At 28.8% G+C, this 26,359-nt stretch overlaps 1 protein-coding gene across 1 annotated transcript; it reads right to left on the bottom strand.

The window, feature by feature from the left end:
* Positions 1-741: 741 nt before the first annotated feature.
* Positions 742-25,899, bottom strand: LOC107167546 (high affinity cationic amino acid transporter 1-like). The gene is made up of 14 exons (XM_015516638.2): positions 25,383-25,899; positions 17,222-17,447; positions 14,154-14,282; positions 12,390-12,545; positions 8,753-8,857; positions 8,502-8,657; positions 8,293-8,417; positions 7,780-7,877; positions 7,539-7,678; positions 7,342-7,444; positions 7,102-7,244; positions 4,193-4,359; positions 3,435-3,543; positions 742-1,690 (listed from the first exon to the last, which is right to left on the bottom strand). The coding sequence occupies exons 1-14, from the start codon at positions 25,407-25,409 to the stop codon at positions 1,587-1,589; spliced, it is 1,788 nt and encodes a 595-aa protein (XP_015372124.1). The 5' UTR covers positions 25,410-25,899; the 3' UTR covers positions 742-1,586.
* Between the last annotated feature and the right edge of the window lie 460 nt (positions 25,900-26,359).

The following is a 26,359-nucleotide window of genomic DNA, read 5'->3' as shown; positions in this document are numbered from 1 at the left end:
TCAATGATATTATATCATTGTATATGAAAAACGATTCTGAGCGGAGACGGTTTATCGGTCTAGGATATATATTATAGATTATTAAAAATTTTCAAATCTTAAATTTAAAAAGAAAATTTTTTATGAACTTCTAGACTCTAGTTAAAAATAATTTGTGAATTTTCATGATTTTTACGTGTGTTGTCAAAATTCAAACTTTTAATGCTAGTAAAAAAAAATGGTGACTGTATTTCTTTTATTTTTCAACTGCTATTGTAAAAATATGTTAGGAGCCTTGTATTAAATTTTCAAATCTTAGATTTAAAAATAAAAACTTTTATGAATTTCTATCTAAGATAATTTGTACATTGCCGTAATTTTTACGTATTTAGTCAAAATTTGAACTTTAAATACTTATAAAAAAAAAATGACCTCTTTAAAGTACCAGTTTAAGAACATCAACTTTCAGAAAAGATGCTACACTTGATACTTTTCAGCTAGTTTAGAGAGAGAAAAAGTATTTTCAGAATAAAAAAGAAAAAGAAAAAGTAATAAACATCATTGTAAAACCCATGCATTCCTCGCTCCGCTCAGAATCTAAAACGTCCGTAAATATTATACATTATCATAGTAAAACCAATATTTATCTCACAGTACTTAAAAGTCTAACAATTAATTTGATAAAACCATAGACAAATCGTAAAATGTATATATCATTTTGTATCTTTTTAATAGGTAGTATAATAATAAAGTATACAAATAGTAATTCGTAAAACGGCATAATTATTATTTTATCGTATTATGATAATATTACATTCAATTTTGTTTATAATATAAATAATTACAGAAAAAGATCAACCTTCATAAACTCAGTAAAATAATCAATTATCTATCATAACATCCCCAAAAAGTTATAAATTTTCAAATTCTTTATAAATAATGATGTATTTTATAAAATATTTTGATTTAAAATAACACTAAAGATAATTAATATTAACTTTTAACATTGACTAACATAGCTGAAAATCACATTTATAATAATATATTATGAATTATTATGGTGCGTGTAAAATAGATTTTGTATTTTAAAACTATATGGAGTTTTCCATAATTATGAATTTTAAACATACAGATTGTTAAAATATTATATCATATCTAAGATATATTATTAAAAATGTTCTACTCAAAGCTCAATATTAATATACCAAACAAAACATTAGTATTTTTAGAACAATCGCTTAATTTAACATAACATTATATTATTATATATTTATATAATATGCATCAACAAGCTTAAAAATCGTATTAACTGTTTTTTTTTTTTTAATAAATCACTAGCAAAAAAAATAGTTTTAGTTATTTAATAAATATTAATATTTTAATAAAAATTAATATTTTAGGTAAATCATTGGGGCAAGATTTTTGGTTTTTTATAACATCACAAAATCACTTAAAATAAAACAAAATAATCACTAAAAGTCCTAAAACTGAGTACAGTACCTATTAAATAAAGATCGCTAGTTTAAATATGCATATTTTTAAAAATAGATGAGAAACCCAATAAAATCAATTCCAATCTATGAGTAATCATGCAAATATCCAAATATTTAACTGGATAGCTTCGGTTTGATTTGAATCGTGTTAAGCATAATTTTTTGCTTATTGCCTTCCAAACTGTGACCGATGCCGTAGAACAAATATATCAATAATCCTGTAAATATTAAGAAAATATAAAATTTTAAGCAAACATTTTAAATAAAGAAAAATATAATAATTAGTTTTTGATAAATCATAAAGAAATGTATTATAATCATTATATCGTTTATAATATCTAAAACTACGAAACAAATACCTACAAAGGTTATCCATTTTTGCCAATTATATAATTTATAATTATTGTTATTATTATAATAATTATATAATTTACTGTGATAAATGCAGATATTACTTATTTCCAATATTTAATGAGTTGCAGCTATACTTTTTTATAATTTTCTACTTCAGATTTATTATGTGACATGCGCATCGATAAAGTGTTCACATGTCATAAACATATTGTGTATTGAATATTGATCACTATAATATAGTAACGTAAATTGTTTCTTAATAACTAATGTTTTGGTGTATAATTTTCAAATAACAATAACTCTATATAATGTATTAGATTCGCCTTATTGTGTATATAAGATTATCACTGAACATTTAAAATGTATTGTTAAATTAGAATCTATTTCAATGATGAATTCGAAAAACGATTCTAATAATTGAAGATGCACTGTGGTCTGTCTATCTATATACGAGTATACCTAAGTATGTTCCGTTAGAATATATTTATGATTTAGAAAAACCCTTGCTATGCTATATTAATTTATTGTACTACTATAAATTAAGATTGGTTTAATTCATTTTTGACGAAAGCATTTATAATAGTATATAATATGTATATCATATATTATGATTAAGTTCATTGTTATTAAATTTTGAACGAATAGTGATTTACAGTAAAATTGTATGAATACTTTTATGTTACAAATAGACAATAACTTAAAATTAATCTTAATATTTTTTAAATTGTATTAAGTTATGATACAGTTATAACTAAGAAACGAAATTTTCACCACATAAAAAGGATAATTTTTTCTGTACAATATCGTTTTTATTTTTTCGATATCACTTATACAAAAAAAAATTTTATTATTTTATAATACATTAATTTACTGTTTTTTAAGCATGAATAACTTTTTTTGTAGTTCTGATATCGAAAAAATAAAAACGATGTTGCACAGACAAAATTCTCCTTTTTATGTGGTGAAAATTTCGTTTCTTAGTTATAACCGTAGCTTTCTCGGTTCTTTCCCGCGCGAAACAGTTTTTGCAATGTTACGCACTTGTAAGACGGAGAAACACATGCGGGTGTAGCGTCCTCTTAAATCTTAAGTATATTGAATCATATCAAAATAAGCGTAAAAGTTTATAATCTCTATAAAAATTAAACCACGTCTAATAAATTATATTATGAATAGTCGCTATAATTATTTACCATTAGTTACAACAACAAAACAAAAATAACGTGATTTTAACAGACAAATTTGTTGCCTAAGTTTTTTAATTTTGTATGAAGTGGGTTTAGCTATAAATATTTTTGACAAACACAAAAAAATTATAAAACTAGACGGTATTCATGTGAATAATATTATTTATGGCTGTCACTTTTCGTAAATAAGTTGCTAGGTATTGAGAACCACACTAACCAATTCAGCTATAGACTAAAAGTGACGCTAGAAATAAAAATAATGAGATTCTAAAACTAACCACACTCATCATAATTTGATAATTAACATGAAATTCACTCTATAAAACATGCAATAGATATTAAGTAATTTCGCGCATAAATGTTTTTACAACAACTTATCTAATAATGTAGGTATGTCGTAAGTATAAGTAGATGAACTTACCACATATTAGCCACACAATGAACCTTATCCAAGTCTTGTACTCGAGTTCCATCATCAGATAAACGTTTAGTACAATGCTTAAGCATGGTATGATGGGAACTAACGGTACCTACAAAAAAATAAATAATAAAAAAATAAATCTAATAATTTTTAATGTTTTTAGTATTTTCTCAACCAGAAAACTTTAAATCGATTGTAATCTATATACAGGTTGTGACAGGTCTATTCAACTATAATGGTGGTGGTATTTGCATCACGTGGTCATGTTAAATAATGATAAAATATACCTATGTATTTATTATTGATTACCTACCTTTTAATGATAACAAAACACTGATTAACAAGAAATAAATTTGAATATTAACAAATTTTGAAAAGTCAATGACGTAAACGAAATTAAAAGTCTTAAACGCGAAAACTGTTAATGAATTATGGATTATAAGAAATTATTTACAAAATGTAAATTATTTTATTTTAGTTGTAAAACAATATAATAAAATAAACATATACAAATTATAGCGCAGAGCTCTAGATATCATTACAAAGAAAAAAAAAAAATATTGAATAGAAAAAAAAGGTCCAACATTAATCAAATAGACCTATACACCCTGTATATATTATGTCAAGATCACTATTTTCTAGAAAAAAAATCATCGCCATTAAACAATATTTTTAAAACTAAATTTGAAAACCTAGTAGGTTAGGTGAATTCCTATATTCAATTTTTTTTTTATTTTCTTCATCTAACATACTCATACCTTGAACGATAGATCTTCGACGGCCATCGGAAGTCTGGCCAACATGAACAACGTAATCAACAACACCAAAAGCGATATTACATTTATTATCATAAGTACGTTTCTCGTGTTCCCAAGATGTGATTCCATACTTGCCAAACTTATTCCAAACACAAACGTGCATACACCTATAATATTATAATATAGTTTTTTATTATAAATTTAGTGTGTCCATGATTTACCCGGTATCAAAAAACGAGTATACTCTTTAAAAACAATTAATAATCACCGATATTAACCTAATGTATACAATTATAGAACAAATTTATAATCGATGTTTGAATACTGATAGTGGTCAATACTTTGATTGTGTCAATGTTATAACCAAAACCATGGACGATGCTGTTCCAACACTTACTATTACAGTTAGATCGTGTGCCGCGTATATCCGTAAGAATCAATTACTTAGATTAAAGTAATTAGTACAATGTTTTCGTTAAGTATTGATTTGAGTATTTTCATAAAATTATTGGACATTTGGACATGATAAACTATACCTAATAATTATAAATTAATAAATATTATGAACAATTTAATATTAATGACTTTTTCCAGCCTGCTTGCAATAAACGTAGGCACCTATCTATGGTAGCAAACTCTCGATATTATCACCGTGTCAAGAATGTATTATCATCCAAAAATTAATTTATAGGTACCTATATATATAGATCAACGACTTATAAAAATAATTTTAGTTATCATACATTTGAATATTTAATAACCAATAAATTGAATTTAATTTTTGAGATATTGTAACCATTATATTTGTAATTTCAGATATATTGTTCAATTAAATTATTATAGTCGTACATTCTTTCGTAGCATATGCGAGTCGTTATTTGTTAGCACTATTTGACATTAGCGTGGGTCAGTGATGTTAATAAAAAAGCAATTCAAAGTTATTTAAAAATTAAAAAAAAATAATATTTAAAGGAAAATGTTCTGTATATTATTCAATTAACTGAATCTATATGTAACTATTAATGTCAATACTAAATGCCAGTAGTAAATTAAAAACTATTGTAGCTTACATTGCTGGAGCTGAATTGGAAAATTCTATAATTACGGGAAATGTTTAATTTAGTTTAAACTGCCCAGCAAAAAATAAAGTATTAAAAACGTAGAACTTGGAAAAAAGGTACCTATTTTGTCGAAACAGAAATTGTTCGTTTTTTCGCCGCCATTTCACAAAAATTGCATCACCCCCCTTCGGTCAGCCGATATGTTCATAAAATGACATGAAAACAAGCAGTATACTTGGAGTCATAGTCATCATAGTACATATCCAACTACATGACGCTTCAACTACCTATAATTATATACGTCTTGTGTACAAACACAAACATTTTACGATACCTGTACGACATTGGTTCGGACTATTTTTAAAGTAGACGCCAATACTAAAAATCAAAAAAAAAAAAAAAAATGATATAAATAAACATACCAAATTTAAGACCAACTCGCTCAGATCAGAATTTTCAAAAAAAGTATTGGTTATAGACAATATTAGAATTTATGAGATTCAATTAGAATTAAATTATAATACATTTAATACTCCCAGTTTGACCTTCTACTCAGTATTTCTTGCACTATTACATTTAAGTTATATTATGATAGTATAATATTCTATACATAAATACATAATTACAATTTACAAAAAACATCATTAATTAACTAATTAATTATATTATAATATAATTAAGCAAAACTATTTTATTGGTGCAGATAAAATATGATTTAATGATATAAATTAAATAGAAAGTATATTTAAAAAATATATAACGTGAAGTTTGCCCCTGACAGAGATAGACTCAGGCAAAAAAAGATGTAAAATTTGTCAAACTTTTCATTCGTTGTAAAAACTATAACCATTTGAACGCCAACCATACTACGGACATTAGTTATGTGCCATTAAGAAAAAGGAATATCTTCCTAGAAATGATTTTTGGGAATAAGAAACATACCCTAAATATGTATCTATGCATCACTGGAAAATTTCTTAATAAAGTTAATTTTACACGTACGAGTGTAACGAACCACAGTACTGAACAGTTTAAATAAATATTATAATAATGTAATTATTTAATATGTAGTATCTCATTTTTACACTGGCAGCTGATATTTAACTACATAACTTGAATTGGATTTATATTTGATAGGACATAGCAACTATAGACGCTTGTAATTTGAGCATCATTAAAACACCCGTTCATATTATTATATTATATTAACTTCGAAATCAAAAATTTGTTTAGAAAAAAAATGTCAAGGTGGGATCACCTCAACCTTCTTCGTAGATACGCCACTGATAGATGATCATTAATGGAGAGGTCACGGCTATGTTGTATCTACTATTACGTCTTGTACTACCTAGTGCTAATTAGGTTTAATGATATTATGCCATACATTATATTTTAATATCTATAAATTATAGTTATCAACAATCCATATAGTTTTTAAAACAATCAATAATAATACACACACGAAAACGGGTAGAAAGGTAGGTATGCGAAAGGACACTTATTTTGATAAGATAAAATTATTATATTACAATGATATAATATTATACAGGGGGACAAGGTGGCCGAGCGGTCTAACGCGTCGGCTGTGGCTCAGCCGGACCGGGTTCGATCTTCGACCATCGGGCGACGTTTTTCTCCGGGCACCGTGACTTGCCCGGAGAACAAGTGCCGCCATCTCCCACTCCGGGACATGGCAGAAACCTACGGGCGCCCCAATAAAAATTCTGCCAAAACTCACCCACGTGTAACACACCTACCGTGTTCCATAAACCTACAGTACCACCCCCTTCCCAATGGCCTAAGTTGACGCGAGATAATTAATAAAAAAAAAAAATATATTATGCATACTAAATATAAATATCAACGCCCTTGAAACGTATTGGGTGTCGGAGTTCGGCACTTTTGCGTTCGACAAATTCAACCATGTGAAAACCGTGATACGTTTTGACTTGATTGTGTTGTCTTGGATGGACGGACTGTTGTCGGTGTACCTATTAAAAAATAATGTAATATAATACATTATTATCGTTTCACCATTAAAAAACCGCTTGCAGCTGCTGCCGGCTATCAAAAACGCATCGGACTAACCGCAATATCAACACGCAAATGCACACGATCGTGTAGGCCTGGAGTGTGCCGATGGACGCCATATCGATGAGCTGCTCGAGATTGAATACGGCGGCTAAAGAACCTGATAACATCGATTATAGGTAATTAAAGGAACGTAAAAATTCGATTATCATCGACGGTGACGACGACGAGTATTCTTGACTTGTGTAAATTACCAGCGAAAACTCCGCAAATAATCGTAGATATCAGAGGGGTCTTGGTCGTGGCGTTGATATTCGACAAAAACTTGAAAAGTAGACCATCGCTAGCCATTGCGTACAATATACGAGGCAGTGGAAAAATTGCACCCAAAAGACTATGTAATGATAACATAAAGGTATAAATCAATTTTAAATAATAATAATAATAATAATACATCAACAATGCTGTAATAAGTTGCTGTGGAGGCAGACGTACCTCGTGCACAATGCGAATATCGCACCCCCTGAGACTATAATTTTAATCGTTGGCATATCCAAATTTTCATAGAGAGCCGGAAGTGGAGCATCCGGATCCTGAAAAACAGATATATATATATATTATGATAACACGTTTTACTCCAACGACTTTTCACAAATATATTTTGCGATTGTATTTAATATACGTGATAATTTTGAATTTATTTGACATTGATTCGGCCAGAAATTAATTTTCTGTGCTTAAATAATCGTAGAACACACACACACACATAATATAGAAAATAATAATTGACTTTTTTTTATTGAAACCTGTGTTAAACAAATATTGAGTAAAAGTAAACCAAATTAAACTAATGACCTACTCACGTATTAAATATTCACAAAAAAAATTCTTGAGAAAAGTCATTGGCGTAGGGCGGGGGGGAGGATGTTAAACGCGCGCATACACCATTGGCCGATATTTTTTTAATATTATAATCAATCGCTAAACAAAAACGTGTGGTAAGCATACTTGTGAATAGTAAGGCCACATAAGTGTTAAGACGGTGGCCACACCGCAATAAGCGACCGTACTCAGGAACAGAGACGCGACGATCGCCAGCGGTATGTCTCTTTTGGGATTTTTCGTTTCTTCGCCTGTTGGTTAGAATAAAAGAAAATCCATCGTAGGTATCGGTACTATATTGGTTGCAATGGAATAATATAAAATATGAAACTCACCAGTCGTGGCGATCGAATCGAAACCGATGAATCCGTAGAAACATTTCGCAGCTCCCGCTGCTACGCCGACCCATCCGAAAGGTAAGAATCCGCCTTCGCCACCGTTTGCTTCGGGTGGTATTTCGCTTTTCGGAATAGACCAGTTTGAGTAGTTGGCTGAAAATTCACGTTTTGTCATAGTTGTCATTGTTGGTATAAAATATTAGTGTTCTAAGATTGTGTCAACATTTTGATTACGATTTACGACTCACCTTTGTAAAACCCAGTGATGATCACAGTGCAAACGGTTATCAGATTTAGTGCGGTAAATATGTTGTTGGTAAACGATGATTCACGAACACCCCAGGCCACCAATACTACGAAATTAACATAAAACAATCCAATAAGATAGATATCATCGACGTATAGTTGAAATATTCAATATTTCGCTTGATAAAATAATAATCAATAAAAAACAATGAGAAAAATACTAGAAATATTTATAGATCATTAAATATTAGAAAATCATAGATTTTCCTTCCAAAAACCTATGTATTTTGGACATCAAAAATTTATACAGACATAAACAATAAGAAATCATTTAGGTAGTCTATAATGTAACAGTGATCGAGACCGAGACGGCTTTTTTTTAAATTACGACTTATTCAACAATAATTTAGTAATATTATCAATCAAAGTAACGTTTTACTCTGTCATAAAAAATGGGTAAAAATTAATTTTTAGTAATAATATTGGTATTTACCTGTTTTAATAGTGTAATATAAAATTAATTATTAAATATTGGCTAGGTAAAAATAATCTCATCGGTAAAAATGATTAAAACTTCCATTATAAGTGGCTATAAATAATAAAAAAAACTAAATTGGTTATAGATTATTTATGTTATACATAGTTATTAGTACACTTGGAATAATAATTTATGTATTTTTGGATAAGTAATTATAAATAAATGGTACTTAGAATATTTTAATGTAAAAATTTAACAGTTGTTCTAACAAATATTTAAATATTTCTTTTTAAATTATTTAATGTTTCTAAATGTTAATAATTTTTAGATTCTGAACGAGGTGATGAATTAATTGATTTTACAATGATGTGTGTTTTTTTTTTTGAGTGTCTGTGTACAGCATAACTAGTCGAAATAATGCTTCAGTTTCAAACTTTGGGGGTGGTTTCTGATGTAAAAGTGAATATCTTAGGTGCATTATAGAGGTAAAAAAGTAAACATTTTCCAACAGTTTTCAAAAAAACCGAGAAAAACAAAAAAAAAATGACAGCAAAACGGGAATTTTTACGCAAAACCAGTTTTCGACCAAATAGATTTTTTTATATGGTTGTAATTCAAAAAATAATCACTGTAAATACTTGAAATTTTCATCAAATGTTTATGTTAGTGTTATCTATACATAGTTTAATTTTCAAAAATTTAATGAATTTTTTGAGATATTTATAGACAACTGAAATTTTCAATTTTTATGAGAATTTTTTTTGAAGTGTCGGTGTCGGTAAAAAAATGTTGGACGACCAAAAAAACTTGAAAATTTAATACGAGGTTCCTTATGAGTTGATCTTATTGTAGCTAAAAAAAAATAAAAATCGTAATTCAAAATTTTCTTTTATAAACGTTTATATTTCAAATTTTTACTAAATCTGTCGAAAACGTCAAAATTTGCAAGTAATTTTGAAGTTGAAAAATCATAAAATGTTTTGTGTTTATAACTAAGGATTACAATTACATCACTAAGTTTTCCAATAAGTTTTTCTTCAAGTAGCTATAGAGAAAACTCGAAGCATCATTGCTTATAGGAAAAACTTTAAGTGCTTTTAAATTTTAATTTTTTTCGAAATAGCGTAACGATAACGATTTATCCTCAAACGATTTTAAATTTTAAATAATAAAGGTTATAAAATTTAACACCAAGTTTTCCATAAGTTTTGCTTCAAATAGCTATAGAGAAAATTTGAAGCGTCATTATAGGAAAAATGTTTTGAGCGTTTGAGTTTTAAATTTTTATGAAATCGCGTAATGATAACGATTTATACTCAAACCAGGTGTTTGTATATATAAGGTATTATGAATTATGATAACTACATGATAACTACACTAATTGATTAACCATGCCATATGCAAAATGCGTATTAATTGAAAAATAAAATATTTGTTTCAAAATAGAATATATGACAATATTTAAATATAATATATCCTAGACTGACAAATCATCTCCGTTCAGAATCGTTTTTCGTATACAATGATACCTATCATTGCATTCAAATTTAATCCCATCCATTACAGAAACCTACTGTACATCAGAGCAACATCCACGACTTACCCGCTTTTTTTTCAAAATATTCTTAATGTGAATTTACTAAGATAAGTATATTTCTTAAATTGTTTATATATTTATTTGTTTATTTAATTATTCATATAATTTTCAAAAGTTTGTCATGCGTTTAAGTACCTAGTATTAATTTGTTTATGTTTATTTGTCAGTTCTTTCTGTCACATTCTATATATTATATAGTATAACATATACTTTAAATATTTAATGTAATTATTTATAATTTGTTGTTTATACAGTGTATACTTGGAAACAATTTATTTATTTAAATTAAAAATCTAAAAGACTATGATTATTTTAAAACAATAAATTTCAAGATTTAATTACAAAATTACATTTTGTTATCTGCGATTTTGAGTGATATAATAATATTGTTAGGCATTTTTCTCATTCATTTTTAGCGAAGAGTTTACTGTCGTAATGTATAATTTACTGTTATATCAGCTAGTACAAATTAAATTATTATCCTAGTAAATTATTCAAACCATTTATACTAATCTATCATTATGATAAAAGTTCAGTACACTCGAAACATTTATATGTATTTAACTATGTAATATGGAGAGTGGTATCTGCCAATTATACGTCAATATTAGGCAATTATTATTAACTGTCATTGAATGCGAACAGATTACATTCGGGAATTTAACTCATCACATCCATACCATTCAATTAAATCGTCTTTAATTGATTTAATAATTATTATATGCGCGATAATCGTCCAGACGCACTTCAGCAGACAAATAAATTGATAATTTGGCGTCCCCGTTCGAATGAGACCGTTGCATTAAATAAAAAACACATCTCCGTTGAAATGTCCAACTGTCGCAGACGGTCAAACTTCTCAAACTGATTTTACGAGTTGTTTCTGTGATAATATTAAATCTATATAAAGATACCCGTTGTGTGACTCTTTCTTCCGATAAATTCAATCAATTTGAATCATCCTTACACGGTTCTACAGCAGTAATAACACAATATTAAATTAAGGAAACCTACCAAAAATATTTTCTTTCTAGTTTCGATAACCGCTTAATCTCGACGGAAAATATATTCATCTTCCGGAGGGTACCTATATAGGGAACACGTTATTGTAATTGCATAGTATCTTTCGTCACCAAAGTGGATTTCGTTACATACCTAACTATATTATCTAACCTAACTACATAGATATCAAGTAGGTGACTCGTTATAGTTTTACATACTTTTTTCACTTGAAATTTTTTTTTTTTTTATTTGGTTTTTTTTTCGTAACATTCAATTTCAACACTTTCATAATATTATAATATTATGCACACATGCTGCAATATACCTTTGTAATAAAATATATAAACACTTACTGATACGTATACGTATTATAATATATGCGAAGCATAGGCGCAAATCACAGTTGGCTAACGGGACTTCCCCCCCCCCCCCTCCCCCCAATATGTTAGAGTCCTATAAACTATTAAAAACTCAATGTATAAATAATCTGGACTTAAGCTCCTCCACACCAAATTGAAAGGATTTGCGCCTATGATGCGAAGATAACAATATAAACACTTACGCGCAATGACGACGATCACTACGAATGACGCCAAGTCGGGATAATCGGCCAAGAAGCCAATGTGTAAGGGAAAATATTCAGTCATGTATTTCCTTTGTGGGTTTCCCAGCAGAGAATCGCAGTAATTGCTCATGGCCTTTGCCACAGACGCGGTTCCTAAAAATGATCAATGAAAAGTGTAAATACAATGGAGACGAATAGAATCTGCGACGAGGGCGAAGACCCATACAATATTATAATATTGTATGGGTATTAATAAACACCTGCAAATCGCAATTCGAACACCTAAGAGCAATAATAATATTACATTTTACATATTATCATTAACAACGAATCGTGACATTATTGTAAATAATAAATTGTTGTCTATTCACGTAGGTAATTCAGGCGAATCGCGAATGTTCAGTAATATATTATATTTATTTTTTTGTGAGTACCGCATGCTCGAATGCCGTTTAAGTTGCATAACCGTCGCCCAATGTCAAGCGCAAATATAAAATATTTTGTACATTGATATTAATCGTGGTTGTGCGTGAAAAAGGGGAAGTCAACATTTTGTATAAAATGAGTTATTTACATCAAAAAATGCAGAAAAAATAACTTCGTAAATTATGCCAAAAGATATAAATAATTTTGTATTATCGAATGTGTTATTTCAATGTGCGTTTAGTGTTAACTCAATTTTTATTTGCTACAAGAGTTATGTCACCAATATAGGCACATATCTATTTTGACACCTAACTTTAATTAATTTGATTTAACTTTGTTTTTGCTCTCCTAAAAATTTAATTTTAATGACTTTACCTCCTTTTTACGATTTTACTACGGGGATTACAATTTGTAAGCAACTAAATATAGATATATGTTACTTGTTTGTAAGACGGAGACAACACGGGTGAGGCGTCATCTTAATATTTAAAATTTCATACGTTTTAAATATTCAAAGTAAATATTTTTTTATTCTATATGAGCTGTGGAGCGAAATCTTATCTATTTATTTGATTGATCATAATAATAAGAAATTATAAACGCAACGCTCATATCAGCATTCAAATTCTAATTGCATTATTGGTCCATCGGTATGATTGCCAACAAATTGGTACATTTTGGTTGGAATATCTGATCGTTTGTAATCTCCTTGAGAAGATACGTTTAATGTCTCATCTCCATCTTATTATATATATTAAACATAATATACAACACATGGGTAATTTTACTTTAATTATATAATCCATATTAGTCAGTTTTTAGATTAGAGTGAATTGATCTATAATACAATTTAAAGAAAATCACTTTTATGTGTGAGACAAGGGCGTATTTGAGACGAGACCTGAGGGGGGGGGGGGGTAAATCTAATTTTTCTTTTTTCGTGTAAATAAATAAAAATATGAGTACTAAATCATATATATATACAGAAAAAATATATACCAACATTTACGATCTTAACGAAAAATACTGGGCCATGAATGTCAATATATTTATTTTTTGGGTTTCAAAGTTTTTTTTTTTAACTGGTGGCTGCAATAACTAAGAACAGATAAAATTGGATTATTATGATTCATGAACATAAAATTTGCATACTATATTATATGCTTGTAAGACAAATACATCATATTCTCTGCTAGTACGTCGTTCTTTTATGATCTAATAATAGATTATTGCCATGGTTATTGTTATTATTTTACTCTCTGTCGATCAGCGGTGAAAGTATAAGATATCAGCTAACTATATTATATACTATTATATAGTATCGATCGATATTACCAATTAGATGTTCGATGAGTAGATTCCAACCGATGACAAACGCAGTGAACTCGCCAACCGCCACGTAACTGTAGATGTACGCAGATCCAGCTTTGGGTACTCGGCCAGCGAATTCGGCATAACACAGTCCTAGAAACATTCGTGTATTAGATCTTTTTTTTTATCACTAAACAACAAAGTAGTCTTGTGGTTATTTTATGTGTTTTTGAAAAAAATTATATATATATAAAGTTTGAAGTCAATTGTTATTATAATTTATTTTATAACATGGTATATAATCTGTAAAATGAATATCAAATGGTATCTTTTGGTAACTCCTTTACTTTATAACGGCGGTACTGATTTTTTTTTTAAATTGTTCGTAAAAGTCCGAATAAAGTTTACAAAAAAAAAAAATAATAATAATAATTGGAAAAATTTGCAGTAAAACAATTGCTATAACTTATAAAATATTTTTTATATTTTTTAATCAGTAGGTAGTATACTATATAATATAGTAATGGTAGAAATTGGATTTTTTATTTTAAATATAAATGGTTGCACTTTTTCTGTATAATATAATATTATTATTATAATTGGATGTAATAATTTTATATTTGTTCACTACATTTTTTACCCGCCTTGGTTTATCCGAAGTTAATAATAGTTAATACCTACATTTTTAGAAATAAACATTCTATACAAGTATGTGCAAAGAGAAGACAGGACATCATAAATTGCCACTGGCAACACTTAGCATAAATTATTATTTATATATATATATTTACTTATTTGTATATATTTGTATATTCTTTCATTCTTTGTTTTTTAATTATTGATGGTTGGAATTGTGTGTATAATACTATAATGTACCTATGTGGCGAATGCCCGCGAACATTCTAAAACAGTCGCGCCGCGCGGCACGTATAGCGTGGCCGCTGCCACGAAGGTTCTCGAGTATCTTTGCGCGCCGTCACGTGCTGCCCCGAGAAAATTCTATCGGCGTATATAACACGCTTCGCCACCAGTTACTAGTTTAGTTGTTAGCTCTATTTCGTTAGTGTAGCTATTCACGTGTGTCTTGAGTTTTGTAATATAGTTTTGTTAGTTAGTTGTTAATGTAGTCGTGTATTTCATTATATCCTACCTACACCAAAACCTACATGTATATATATACATATATATTGTATATTTTAACTTGGTAATTGTAGGAGGTCACGACACCATTTTCTTTTTATCCTGCGCCTTGGATTTCCTGGTAAAGTTAGAGAGGAGAGGTTTTTAATAAGAGGATTTTGGTGGGATAGAAGTCGCATGCGGAAGCGCGAGTAAAAGAATTGAGTTTTTTCATTGATGGGTTTCGTGTGAAAATCGTTATGTAATGTTAGGTTTGAGACATACGGTGGTGCATTGAAGAGTTGTCGAAGAGATAGGTTTTGAAATACATGGATTTTATCGGTGTTAGATTTTTTAGGCGAACCCCAGAGCTGTATGCTGTTACCGGATTTTCACTAATTGACAAAATGACTTTATCGTCATCATAATCAGCCACCATGGTTTGAGGCGTAGTGGGCTGATCAGCGACATTGATGTTGAATAGAGTTGGAGATAGAATACCTCCTTGTAGGACGCCAGCATTGATTTTGATTATTTTTGAGTGTGCAGAGTGATAATGTACTTGGAAGTGTCGATCGGTTAAGTAAGATTTAATTAGGAGAAAGAACGGGTAGGGAAGAAAATTTTGTTTGAACAGTAATCCGTCATGCCAAACTCTGTCGAATGCTTTGGTTACATCAAGAAAGACACAGGAACAGTCAAGTTTTTTTTCCAACGAGAACGATGTTGCATCGACAATCCTATGGGCTTGATGAATGGTACTATGTGATGATCTGAATCCGAATTGGGTTTTTGGCAGAATATTGTTCCTGACAATATATGAAATCATTCGTTTGAGAATAAGTCTTTCAAAAACTTTAGATAAGAAGGTCAAGAGACTTATTGGCCTGTATGAGGACGGGTGGTTCAAGGGTTTATTAGGTTTAAGAAATAGTACAATTTTTGAGAATTTCCAAAAATTGGGAAGTACGAGAGTCTTAGACTTGCATTAAATATATATGTTACCAATACTATTGCTTTTTTGGGGAGGCATCTAGCTACTTCTGCCGTTATTAGGTCATAGCCCGATGATTTTTTTAAGGAGTATTTTTGGATAGCCTGTTTGACTTCGTTGGGCGTGAAATATTTTTCAAATGATTGGAGGTTGAGGGAAGGTCAACACATTGAGAAATGAATATATTATGATGTGGTTGGAAAGTTTCCTGAAGGTGTGCTTTAAGAACTTCGGCTTTATCGGTATCAGAAAAAGCAAGTGTATGGTCAGGTTTTTTTTAAAGGGGTAGAAGGAGTTTTAAGACTAAGTAAGTTTTTGGTTTCTTTCCATAAGCTACCGTCAGAGAGAATATTTATAGTTTTTTTTCAACCCAAATAGGTAGCTCACATGCATTTTTTTCCACACACGAAAAATAAACATTAGATACCTACTCATTATTAAAATTAAATTATAAACGTTTTAAAAATCATTTTAAGTTATTAAAAATCAAATTTAAAAAAAAAAAATATTTCTTACTATTTTTTGTAGTTATAATTTTAGATTCAGAGCGTGTGAATGTATTTTTAATTCTTCATACTTTTTTATTAACTACATTTAATTTTAATCTTTTTCCCAAAAGAGTAACAAAATTTAAATTATTTTATTTAATAATTATAAAAAAATTAAACCTTTATGCAATTATTATTATAATATGACATACCTAGCTTACATAGATTTTTGCTTAAATACACAAAAAAAAAAACCTATAGAATCTATGAGCAATACAAAACGTCCACAAATTCAATCTGCAAAATTATTATTCTTATAATAATATATAAGTGCAAGCAACTCCCCCCCCAGGTATATTATGCCTTAATGTGATATTATTGTGCCGGGAGGTACGTCAATATCCTAGAAGAACTTCACACTCCCTCGGAAACTGATGAGTTTGCGTTGTCGGCTTACAAATAAATTCAATTGAAATCGGGCACGTCCTTACCGGAAAACGCAGACACCACGGCGGCAATGGCGAAGGACAGGACTACGGCTGGGCCAGCGATAGATTTGGCCACTGCTCCGGCCAACACGTACACACCGCATCCCAAAGTGGAGCCCGTGCCCAATGCGGTCAAGTCGAAGAAGGTCAACACCCGATTGAGTTTTTCTTTGCTAGGTTCATCCGAATCAGTCTTTTTCCTCGTCAACGCCCACGTCAAAGAATCTGTCTATTGGACATTATAATATCAAAATGGTATCAGATCCAATGAATATTTTAAAACAGACAATTATTTGGTTTTCAAGCAAATACGTTTAAATCATGATAACAAATCATTGACATCATTATATCACATAATATTATTATTATTATAATTAATTAATATTAGGCTACAAAATTGTGCAGGTTTTTAGGTTTTTTGGGGGTTGGATTTATAATCGTGGTGATATTTTTAAATAAACGTTAAGTAAAATGAATTAAAATATTATTACTGATCAACAAAAAAACATATATATTATGTATATATTCTAACTGTTATGCGAAAATAACGTGCTCTCCGTTTACCAGAATTTATTACCTACCTTTACAATTTTATTCTCTCAAAGTTGTATTCTGATCAGTACTTTCTCAGCCAGTACTTTTTTTTTATGATAACGTTTCATAATTTGTATGATTTTAATACAAGTATAAACCTCCGTACATGAAATATTAACCAAAATTAACTAATTATGTGTTGTATTAGTTAATATTCGCGTATTTTATCGCTTGTGTACATTTCAATTGTGAGTTATAATTAAATAAATACATAAAACTAGATATTTTCAGTAAGAATTCTTACATAGTTATTGCAGTTTAATAATGACGTATAATTTCGCAGCACAGAATATTTTATTTTTTGCTCGATTTGAATTACCTATTTAATAATAATGAAAAAAACAACACAAAATTGTTGACGCAGCGAGGACATGAGAATCATTACAAGCACACTATATAACACTAGTTATGTTAGAATTGTGAAGTCAAGTAAGAATATTTATTACTATGGTAAAAACTAATATAAATGTGATTACCTACTTATTTGTGATTATGTATTACGCATCGTTGATAGGCCAATAGTAACGAAGTTTTAAAGAATACATAACATTATTATATTCGTTAACTTACAATATAATAATTGTAGTAAAAACGAATACCTACATTAATTCAATAAAAACCATTAAACTTCGTTGGCTTTGGTTTTTGTAATAATTAGCAATATTTTCCTGTAATTGATATACATATTTAAACAGAAGGTAATATTTAAAATGTATGCCATTTTTGCCGGCCACGAATTCCTAGAACTATATTAGTATACTGTCAGGGTTATTAATAATACAACAACTTCATAAATTAACCAGATGGGTGTAATAGGGATTATAAATCTATAATAATTCTCTGAAAATAGCTATAAGCTTAAAATATTACTAGAAAAACATACGTCTTTTGAACTAAGCCGATACTTATAAGTAATTAATAATCATAACTGCAAACCCAGCTATTAATATTTTAAGAAAACGACAACTATATCCAGGACGAGCAATTAATGTTAACTGGGCTAATGTTTTCATTTTTTTTGTTGTAAACTAGGCCCGATAATTTTTACGGATAAATATATAAAATAAGCAGAACATAATTTCAACTGAAAATAATAAATAAGTAACGTAAATAAATATATTATATTACGTATATTTATATACATTGAATTCTGCTATAGCGAATTTGATTACTTTATAACAATTTGAAAATAAATAGTAAGTGAAATAATTTTTGGAAGACATTGAGAATCGCTTCATCGTGGTGTCCTCTGGGTCATTACCCAATGCATCTCAAAAGTAAAAATAATTTATTACTAAATGTGAGAAAAACTGATCGTAATAGTTTTATTCAGGTCTATAGTTTACAATCGCCCTCTACGACACCACCTACAAAGACACTGGCCAATTTCCATTACTATTCCGATCTAAGACAATAAAACGTATCGCCACTTATAAAGAAGCTCATAAGGTTAAGTGAGGTTGAAAACAGCATGTTAATTACAGGTATCCTACCCGTGTTGTGAGTCTTAAGCACCTTCACACGTCACGCCACTCATACATACGACTTGTACTAGAAACTATAATTTTAAACTTGTATTTAACTTGATATGTGACAATCAGCTCACATGCAACTAATCAGTTTGACCAACTAATTAGTTTGTGTTTTGCCACAAATCGTTCGATTGCGTGATTACTATCGCGCAACTGAAAATTGCCAGTCAGCGACTAGCCTAAACGATCATTTGCTATTATTGTTGAAATTGTATTTAACTAATTGTTTAAAACCATCACCATCTGTATCTTTGACAAAGCACACATTACAACATTTTTAAAAAGAACCTATATTATGACACATAAATCATTTAGGCATTATTAAGATCCACTTGACATCAAATACAACTCATCTAGCATATTATATTATAAGAAAGTTTACTTTTTACGACTTTTGAGACAGCCGTCATTATATTTATAAATAATCAGACTTACATGTCATACGATAATGCTTAATATACATTAGCTATAAAAAATTATGTAAAAATAAAACCGTAAACTCGAATGGAAAATCTTGTACGTTTATAAATATTTTTAATCTACACGTCGATGAGATACAATTTTAATTTTTCATATTTCTTCATGGCTTTTGCATCCATATAGTAGTAATGTATACATGGCATACATAATAATTAGTAGGTATACTACTGCAGAAGTAACAATATAGTTACAAATCAAACTAAATGTAATCATATTTTATTAATATATTTGGTTAATTGCAAAATTACATAGTTAATTTAGTGACACGGCTAATTGGATAATTTTTAGTTCTTTACTGCTTTAATTCCTATATTTGTACATTCCTAAAGATTATCCAATTCTATATAGCGTGTGATTATCATTTAAGATACTTGGCAACTGTAACACGTGATATAAGTATTTTTTAATAATTTCAAACTACGATCAGACGCATATAACATTCAAATTTGGTAGATGATAATGGTAAACAAAGTAATTACAACTGATTTTAAGATTTAAAAAAAAAAATGAATAAACAAATTTAAATTTCAGAGCAACGGGTATTATTTTCAATAAATGTATTGTTACTTAAGAAATGGCAAATCCTGTTTTTGAAAAGATGCGATTTTATTCGTAATTTCAGAAAGTAACAACTAAACCGTAATCCGTTTTATGTTTGAAATATAGTTTATTACTAATGCATTGATCAAATCCACCTTTTTTCTTTCATTCACTGTTGTATAATATATTTTTATCAGCTGCATTAGTGTATAACTCTTATAAATAAGATACTGTGAGTACTTTATTTTTATCATAATACAATTAAAAATACCTATATGAACAAGGATAACGAATTTAAAAAAAAAAAACATACGTTTCTATATACTTTTATTTTATTTTAAAATTTGTCGAAATTACAGTCTTGTTGCTGAGAGGATTGCAGATTGTTTTAAAAAGAAAGTTATGTAGGTAAATATTGTTTCTCCACATCACTACAAATTAAGGCCAATTCACACCACTGGGCGAATAACAGAAAAGCTTGAAGAAAAATCATATCACGCAGAGTTGTAATGATATAATATTTATTGTAATATATTATATAATAGTTATGATACTCATCAGCAGTTTGCAATATTTTAAAGTCTATTTGAGGCCTGTGAAAAGGAAAACTCGCTTTAGTTTAATAATATCATAGTACTATGGATTTGCGTATACATTGTGTGCCTGATACTTTTTTCTTAATACAAAAGATAGGTATACCTACATATTTAATTATTTTATTATTACGAGTGAATAGTGTTCGATCATCGATACGGGCTTAGAGAATGCTGCATAGTTCCCGTATTACCTATGTAATAAACGCGACGAAACAATAATACAACACAATATTATCGAGCGTAATGATTTTCTGCAGTCTTTCAGAAAGCGAACTGAGATCGACGTTGGCGATTATATTATTATTAAAATGATTTGGAGATTATTATATAACGTATAATTGTCGAGTGGCCTAAATTTTATTACGTGGCAGCACTTCATAATCAATTTCCGATAAGTACATACAAAGTAATAACATAATAAAGTTTTGTTGTGTCGCGTGCGCAGTAGGTATTGTTCTCGCACTGTGTCCCACGTATTACAGCCATATTCATTATAATTATATCGTGAAACAAACGACAGAACTCCTGCTACAGCCAACAACAAATTCATCTGTTCGTTTTTTACATGCCATCCAATCGACTTTACCTTTTCTTCAAACTTAAGTTTCCAAAACATAAATTTCCAAAATAAAATATCCGAACAAAATATTGTTGGCCAGGTATTGACTTGATCTAAACGTTTAACAAGGGTTTGTTTTGTATTGTTTACAATTATTATCGTTTGGATTTGTGATACTTTTTTTAAATGATCGTTTGAAAAACATAAATAGTAAAAACACTCCTGATAAATAAATTAACAATTCTATTTTACGGACTCCTCTGTGTAATATTGTATTAAAAGCACACATTATAATGTATTAGTACAGTGAGAAAACGTATTTAATCGTGAAACACGCTACGTTTAAGAGGGCGCCACACTTGTATTTGTTGTATCAGTCTTACAAACGGGTTACATAGTCAATTTACACTCAGCAGTTCACGTTTTACTCCGTTAGTTTAAAAATTAGAGTGAATAGACCTATTATAAAACATGATGGTAAAAACATCATCTGTGTTTTTTTGAAAGTATTTTTCCGATAATTCAGTTTTTAAGTGAATTATGTGCGTATAATTAATCGTAAAATAAAAATGCTTATAACTCACTTAAAACTGAATTAGGTATCGTAAGATAGGTGGACATTTTTTTTGTGATTGACAAATTTGTAAAGAATCTTGTATTAAATTTTCAAATCTAAGATTTAAAAAGAACATTTTTTATGAATTTCTAGCTTAAAACAATTTGCGAATTTTTGTGATGTTTACGTATTTTGTTAAAATTCAAAATTTTGAATGCTTATAAAAAAAAAATGTGACTATGAATTTCTTTTATTTTTCAATATGTTAAGTGCCTTGTATTAAATTTTCAAGTCAAGATTTTATACCCAAAAAATAAATTTCTATCGATATTAATTTAAAAAAAAACTAATAATGATCGAAAATTGCATAATATACCTATAAGGCTATAAATAGTTTAACTTATGTCAACAATTTTTAAAAATTTCATGACGGATAGAATATACTTATATAAACATTCAGTGAAAATGTCATGTAGCAATGGTCATTTGTTTTTAAGTTACATCAAAAATCAGTCGAAACTGATTGTGCGTAAAATTTCCCGTTTTTCCTTTAATTTTTAGTTTGTTTATCTAGATTATTTAAAAAAAATAACCCCCCAAAGTACCAACTAGATTCACTTTCTGATCGAACGAGGTACCGAAGTAAAAAATCGAAGCACTTTTACTGCCCTAAAACGTGATAACAGACAAACAAAAAAAAAATAAATATTCATGGTTTTGACGAATTTTTGTCAATATTTGAACTTCAAATGATAATAAAAATTTAATTTGAATTTCCGGTGGACATTTTTTTTGTGATAAAGATTGACAAATTTTTTAATCACTATAAGAATAACTTATGAGAAACTTTGTATTAAGTTTTCAAGTATTTTGATAGGGCCAAAAAAGTGTTATCCACACTTCAAAAAAAAATTTCAGAAAAATTGAAAATTTCAGTTGTCTATAAATACCTCAAAAAAAGTCAGAATATTTTGAAAATTAAATCATCTAAAGAAAATGCCAATCTCAATAACTGGTCAAATTCAACTTATAAGGAACCTTGTATTAAATTTTCTAGTTTTTTTGGTCGCCCAACATTTTTTTACCGGCACTTCAAAAAAAATTCTCAAAATATCTATAAATAACTCAAAAAAAGTCAAACATTTGTGAAAATTAATCTGTGTATAGATATCACTAACATAAACATTTGGTGAAAATTTCAAGTATTTATAGTGATTAGTTTTTGAATTACAACCATATAAAAAAATTGATTTGGTCGAAAACTGGTTTTGCGTAAAAATACCCGTTTTTCTGTCATTTTTTTTTTGTTTTTCTCGATTTTTTTGAAAACTGTTGGAAAATGTTTACTTTTGACCTTTATAATGCAACAAGGATATTCACTTATACATCGGAAACCACCACCAAAGTTTGAAATTGGAGCATTATTTCGACTAGTTATGCTGTATACAGACACAAAAAAAAACACACATCATTGTAAAATCAATACATTAATCACTTCGTTCAGAATCTGAAAAACACTGATAATGTTCTTACCATCAAATTTTATAATAGGATATATTTACTATAATGTCTAAGGTAACGTAGTAAAACGTGAACTGCTGAGCGTAAATTTGCTATGTAACGCATTTTTACTACTGCAGAGACAATAAATACGGGTGTGGCGCCCTCTTAAGGTCATGAAATATTTGTTGTCATTTTTAGTGTGCTGTATGTTTAACTACGTTACTATGTAAATATTAAAAACATATTTTTTGCTATGTGTGAACACTGTAAATTACAATTAATATAATATTAGTATTTAGTAGGGTAATGTGACTGTGTTTAACCAATCCACACCGGCTGAAAAAGATTAACACAATATAACAATTAAAAATAAATTAAAATTGCGTGGTATATTATTGAAAAAATGATCATATAACACTACTATGTTTAGATACCTAATAAAGTAAAATCTAAATGTATAGGTATCATATATTTTATTTTATTTTATTTGTGTGTATATATTAAATTAGTATTTTATAATTGCCTATAACTTATTCATATGTATTAAAGTTTAATAATTAAACTAATATATATATTATATTCGTCAAATTTCAAAAATATAATTCAAAATAATATATTAAAAAGTACAATATATCCATCTTATTTTAAATTATAAGTTATAACTTTTTAAAAATTTCGGACATTTACCAATTGATTTCGGTAGAACCTAGGATACACAATATCGTTTGGTCAAACCCCGAAAGATTTTTGTAGTTCGGACTTTTACAAACGATATTTGTTAAGTGTTAGGATAAACTATCAGTGTTAGTTAAAGTCCAAACAATTTTACCAAAGTTATTAATTATTATTATTATTTAAGTATATTAGGTAGGTACCGAAATTCGGACACCATTGAGGCATTGAATTAAGCAATTTCATAATATGCAACCCCGCATTAAACATTCAATCATACTAAACGACTCCCTTAATTAATTGATATACTTGTTTTTATTTTGAAATCTATTTAATTATGTGGAAGAATAAAAAACAATAATTAAAAGGCATGGTTCAGAGATTGAAAAAACCATCCTCGCATTTTGCCATTGAAGGAACTTTTTTAATAAAATAAAATATAATCATCTGAATTATGATGACTAGTCAAACTTGACTATATATGAACATTGGTAATTTTTTACGTTCATAAAATAATTACAAAACAATTCACAGTACAATTTATTTAAATCGAATTCTTTTTAATCATAGAAATGCTGTATTACCTGCTTTATATTCGAGTATTATCTGGTCGTTTGCAAAGGTAGTACGCCCTTTTATACTGTTCAAACAAGAGACGTTTAAACTACTAATCAAATGTTTTGCCTATAGCAGATTATAATCACGCACAAATAACAAATTCCAAAAAATTTATTTTCATCATAGTTCATAGGAAACAAATTTTTGAAAATGTTGAACAGTTTTACCTGTTGATTGATATATAGACAAACAATATTACGTGAACTTGAAGTTTCACTTTCGTAAAAATTTCAAAATAATTTAAATAACAAATTTAGCAAATGCGCGCATTGTCTTTGAATACATTGTTTGTGTACCTATATATACGTACTATTATACAATACAGTTATTAGGTCTAGTAAGTTGTGCATATATGATATAAATATAGGTATATGATATTATGTTCCTGGTTTTTCAAAATTATTTGTTTTCAAACACAAAACTTTGGTCATTATTAGTGCCGCTTGTCGCAAATTAAAATCGATTATTTTCGAATGACATATATAGGTATGGTCACGGAAAACGAATGACTTACCGATTTGTACCAAGGATCGTCCATCATTATACGGTATTATAATATCAGTATAACAAGTTTGGTGATCGTCGTATGCAGTGATAGCCGACACAAATAAACAGGTAAGGCCAAATGAAATTTTATCGCATAGGTACCTATATATTTATGTATATCGGACGGCGTCTTAAAAAATTAAAAACAAATGTTTATATGGTCCGTCAACACCTCAATACAATTATTATACGTGTCGATCGCGTAAGTACCTAGTACTATACCTATATATAAGTATATTATGTCGTATAACGTAAGCGCACAAATAAACTTAAAAACATCGAAAACAGCAGTAGTAACGACTCAAAAATAATATTAAATACACTACCACATCACATGTGGATTATAAGATATTTCAACAATATGGTCGTTATGATACGCGAACTTGTATAGAATAATTAATAAATAATATTATATTTGGTGCGGCGATGAACGTACTCGCGGTGTGTTGCCGACGAAACACGAGCAGTGTCTGCGCTCGTTCTTCGACCGGACAGTACTCTTTAAGCGGTACACGGGCAAATAGAGGGAAAATAATGCTACAATAATAATAATAATAACAACAACAACCGTGGTACAGGTAATAATTATAGAAGAAGTATCGTCACCGCTGCTGCCGCGCGATTCGGCGAAGAACGTTTGGTAATTTTCGTATTGTTCAACTATCGCCGCGCTGTCTATGGCCTCGAAAACTTCCGTTTATTTTTAATTTAATTTATTTTTATTTTTTTTTACGCACCTAATACTTATATACGACAATACGATACAAATGTGTGTGAAGCTTAGTTCGTGGATATGGCGTGTCTAATCTGATACATTAAAGCACAAAAAAAAAATTACAATTACGAACAAAAATACCTTGCAAATAAATTAAGTTTAATTTCAAAATTAAAGACTTGCTGTATTTCATTATATTATTACATTATTATTAGGTATTTATTATTATT

The sequence above is a fragment of the Diuraphis noxia genome, unplaced genomic scaffold (genome assembly GCF_037042655.1).
Source record: "Diuraphis noxia isolate RWA-SAM2 unplaced genomic scaffold, SU_Dnox_SAM2 contig0003, whole genome shotgun sequence".
In the NCBI taxonomy this organism is placed as follows: Eukaryota; Metazoa; Arthropoda; class Insecta; order Hemiptera; family Aphididae; genus Diuraphis; species Diuraphis noxia.
Note: the sequence above shows the minus strand (reverse complement) of the source record. Positions and strands in the feature narration are given on the sequence as shown.

What these genes read in the sequence shown, in the direction of transcription:
- LOC107167546 (XM_015516638.2), bottom strand. Translation starts at nt 25,409, where the DNA reads ATGATGGACGATCCTTGGTACAAATCG. An exon ending in ACGATCCTTGGTACAAATCG is followed by an intron (nt 17,448 to 25,382) that starts GTAAGTCATTCG and finishes AATGTCCAATAG; the next exon opens with ACAGATTCTTTGACGTGGGC. An exon ending in ATATTCGCATTGTGCACGAG is followed by an intron (nt 7,679 to 7,779) that starts GTACGTCTGCCT and finishes ATCATTACATAG; the next exon opens with TCTTTTGGGTGCAATTTTTC.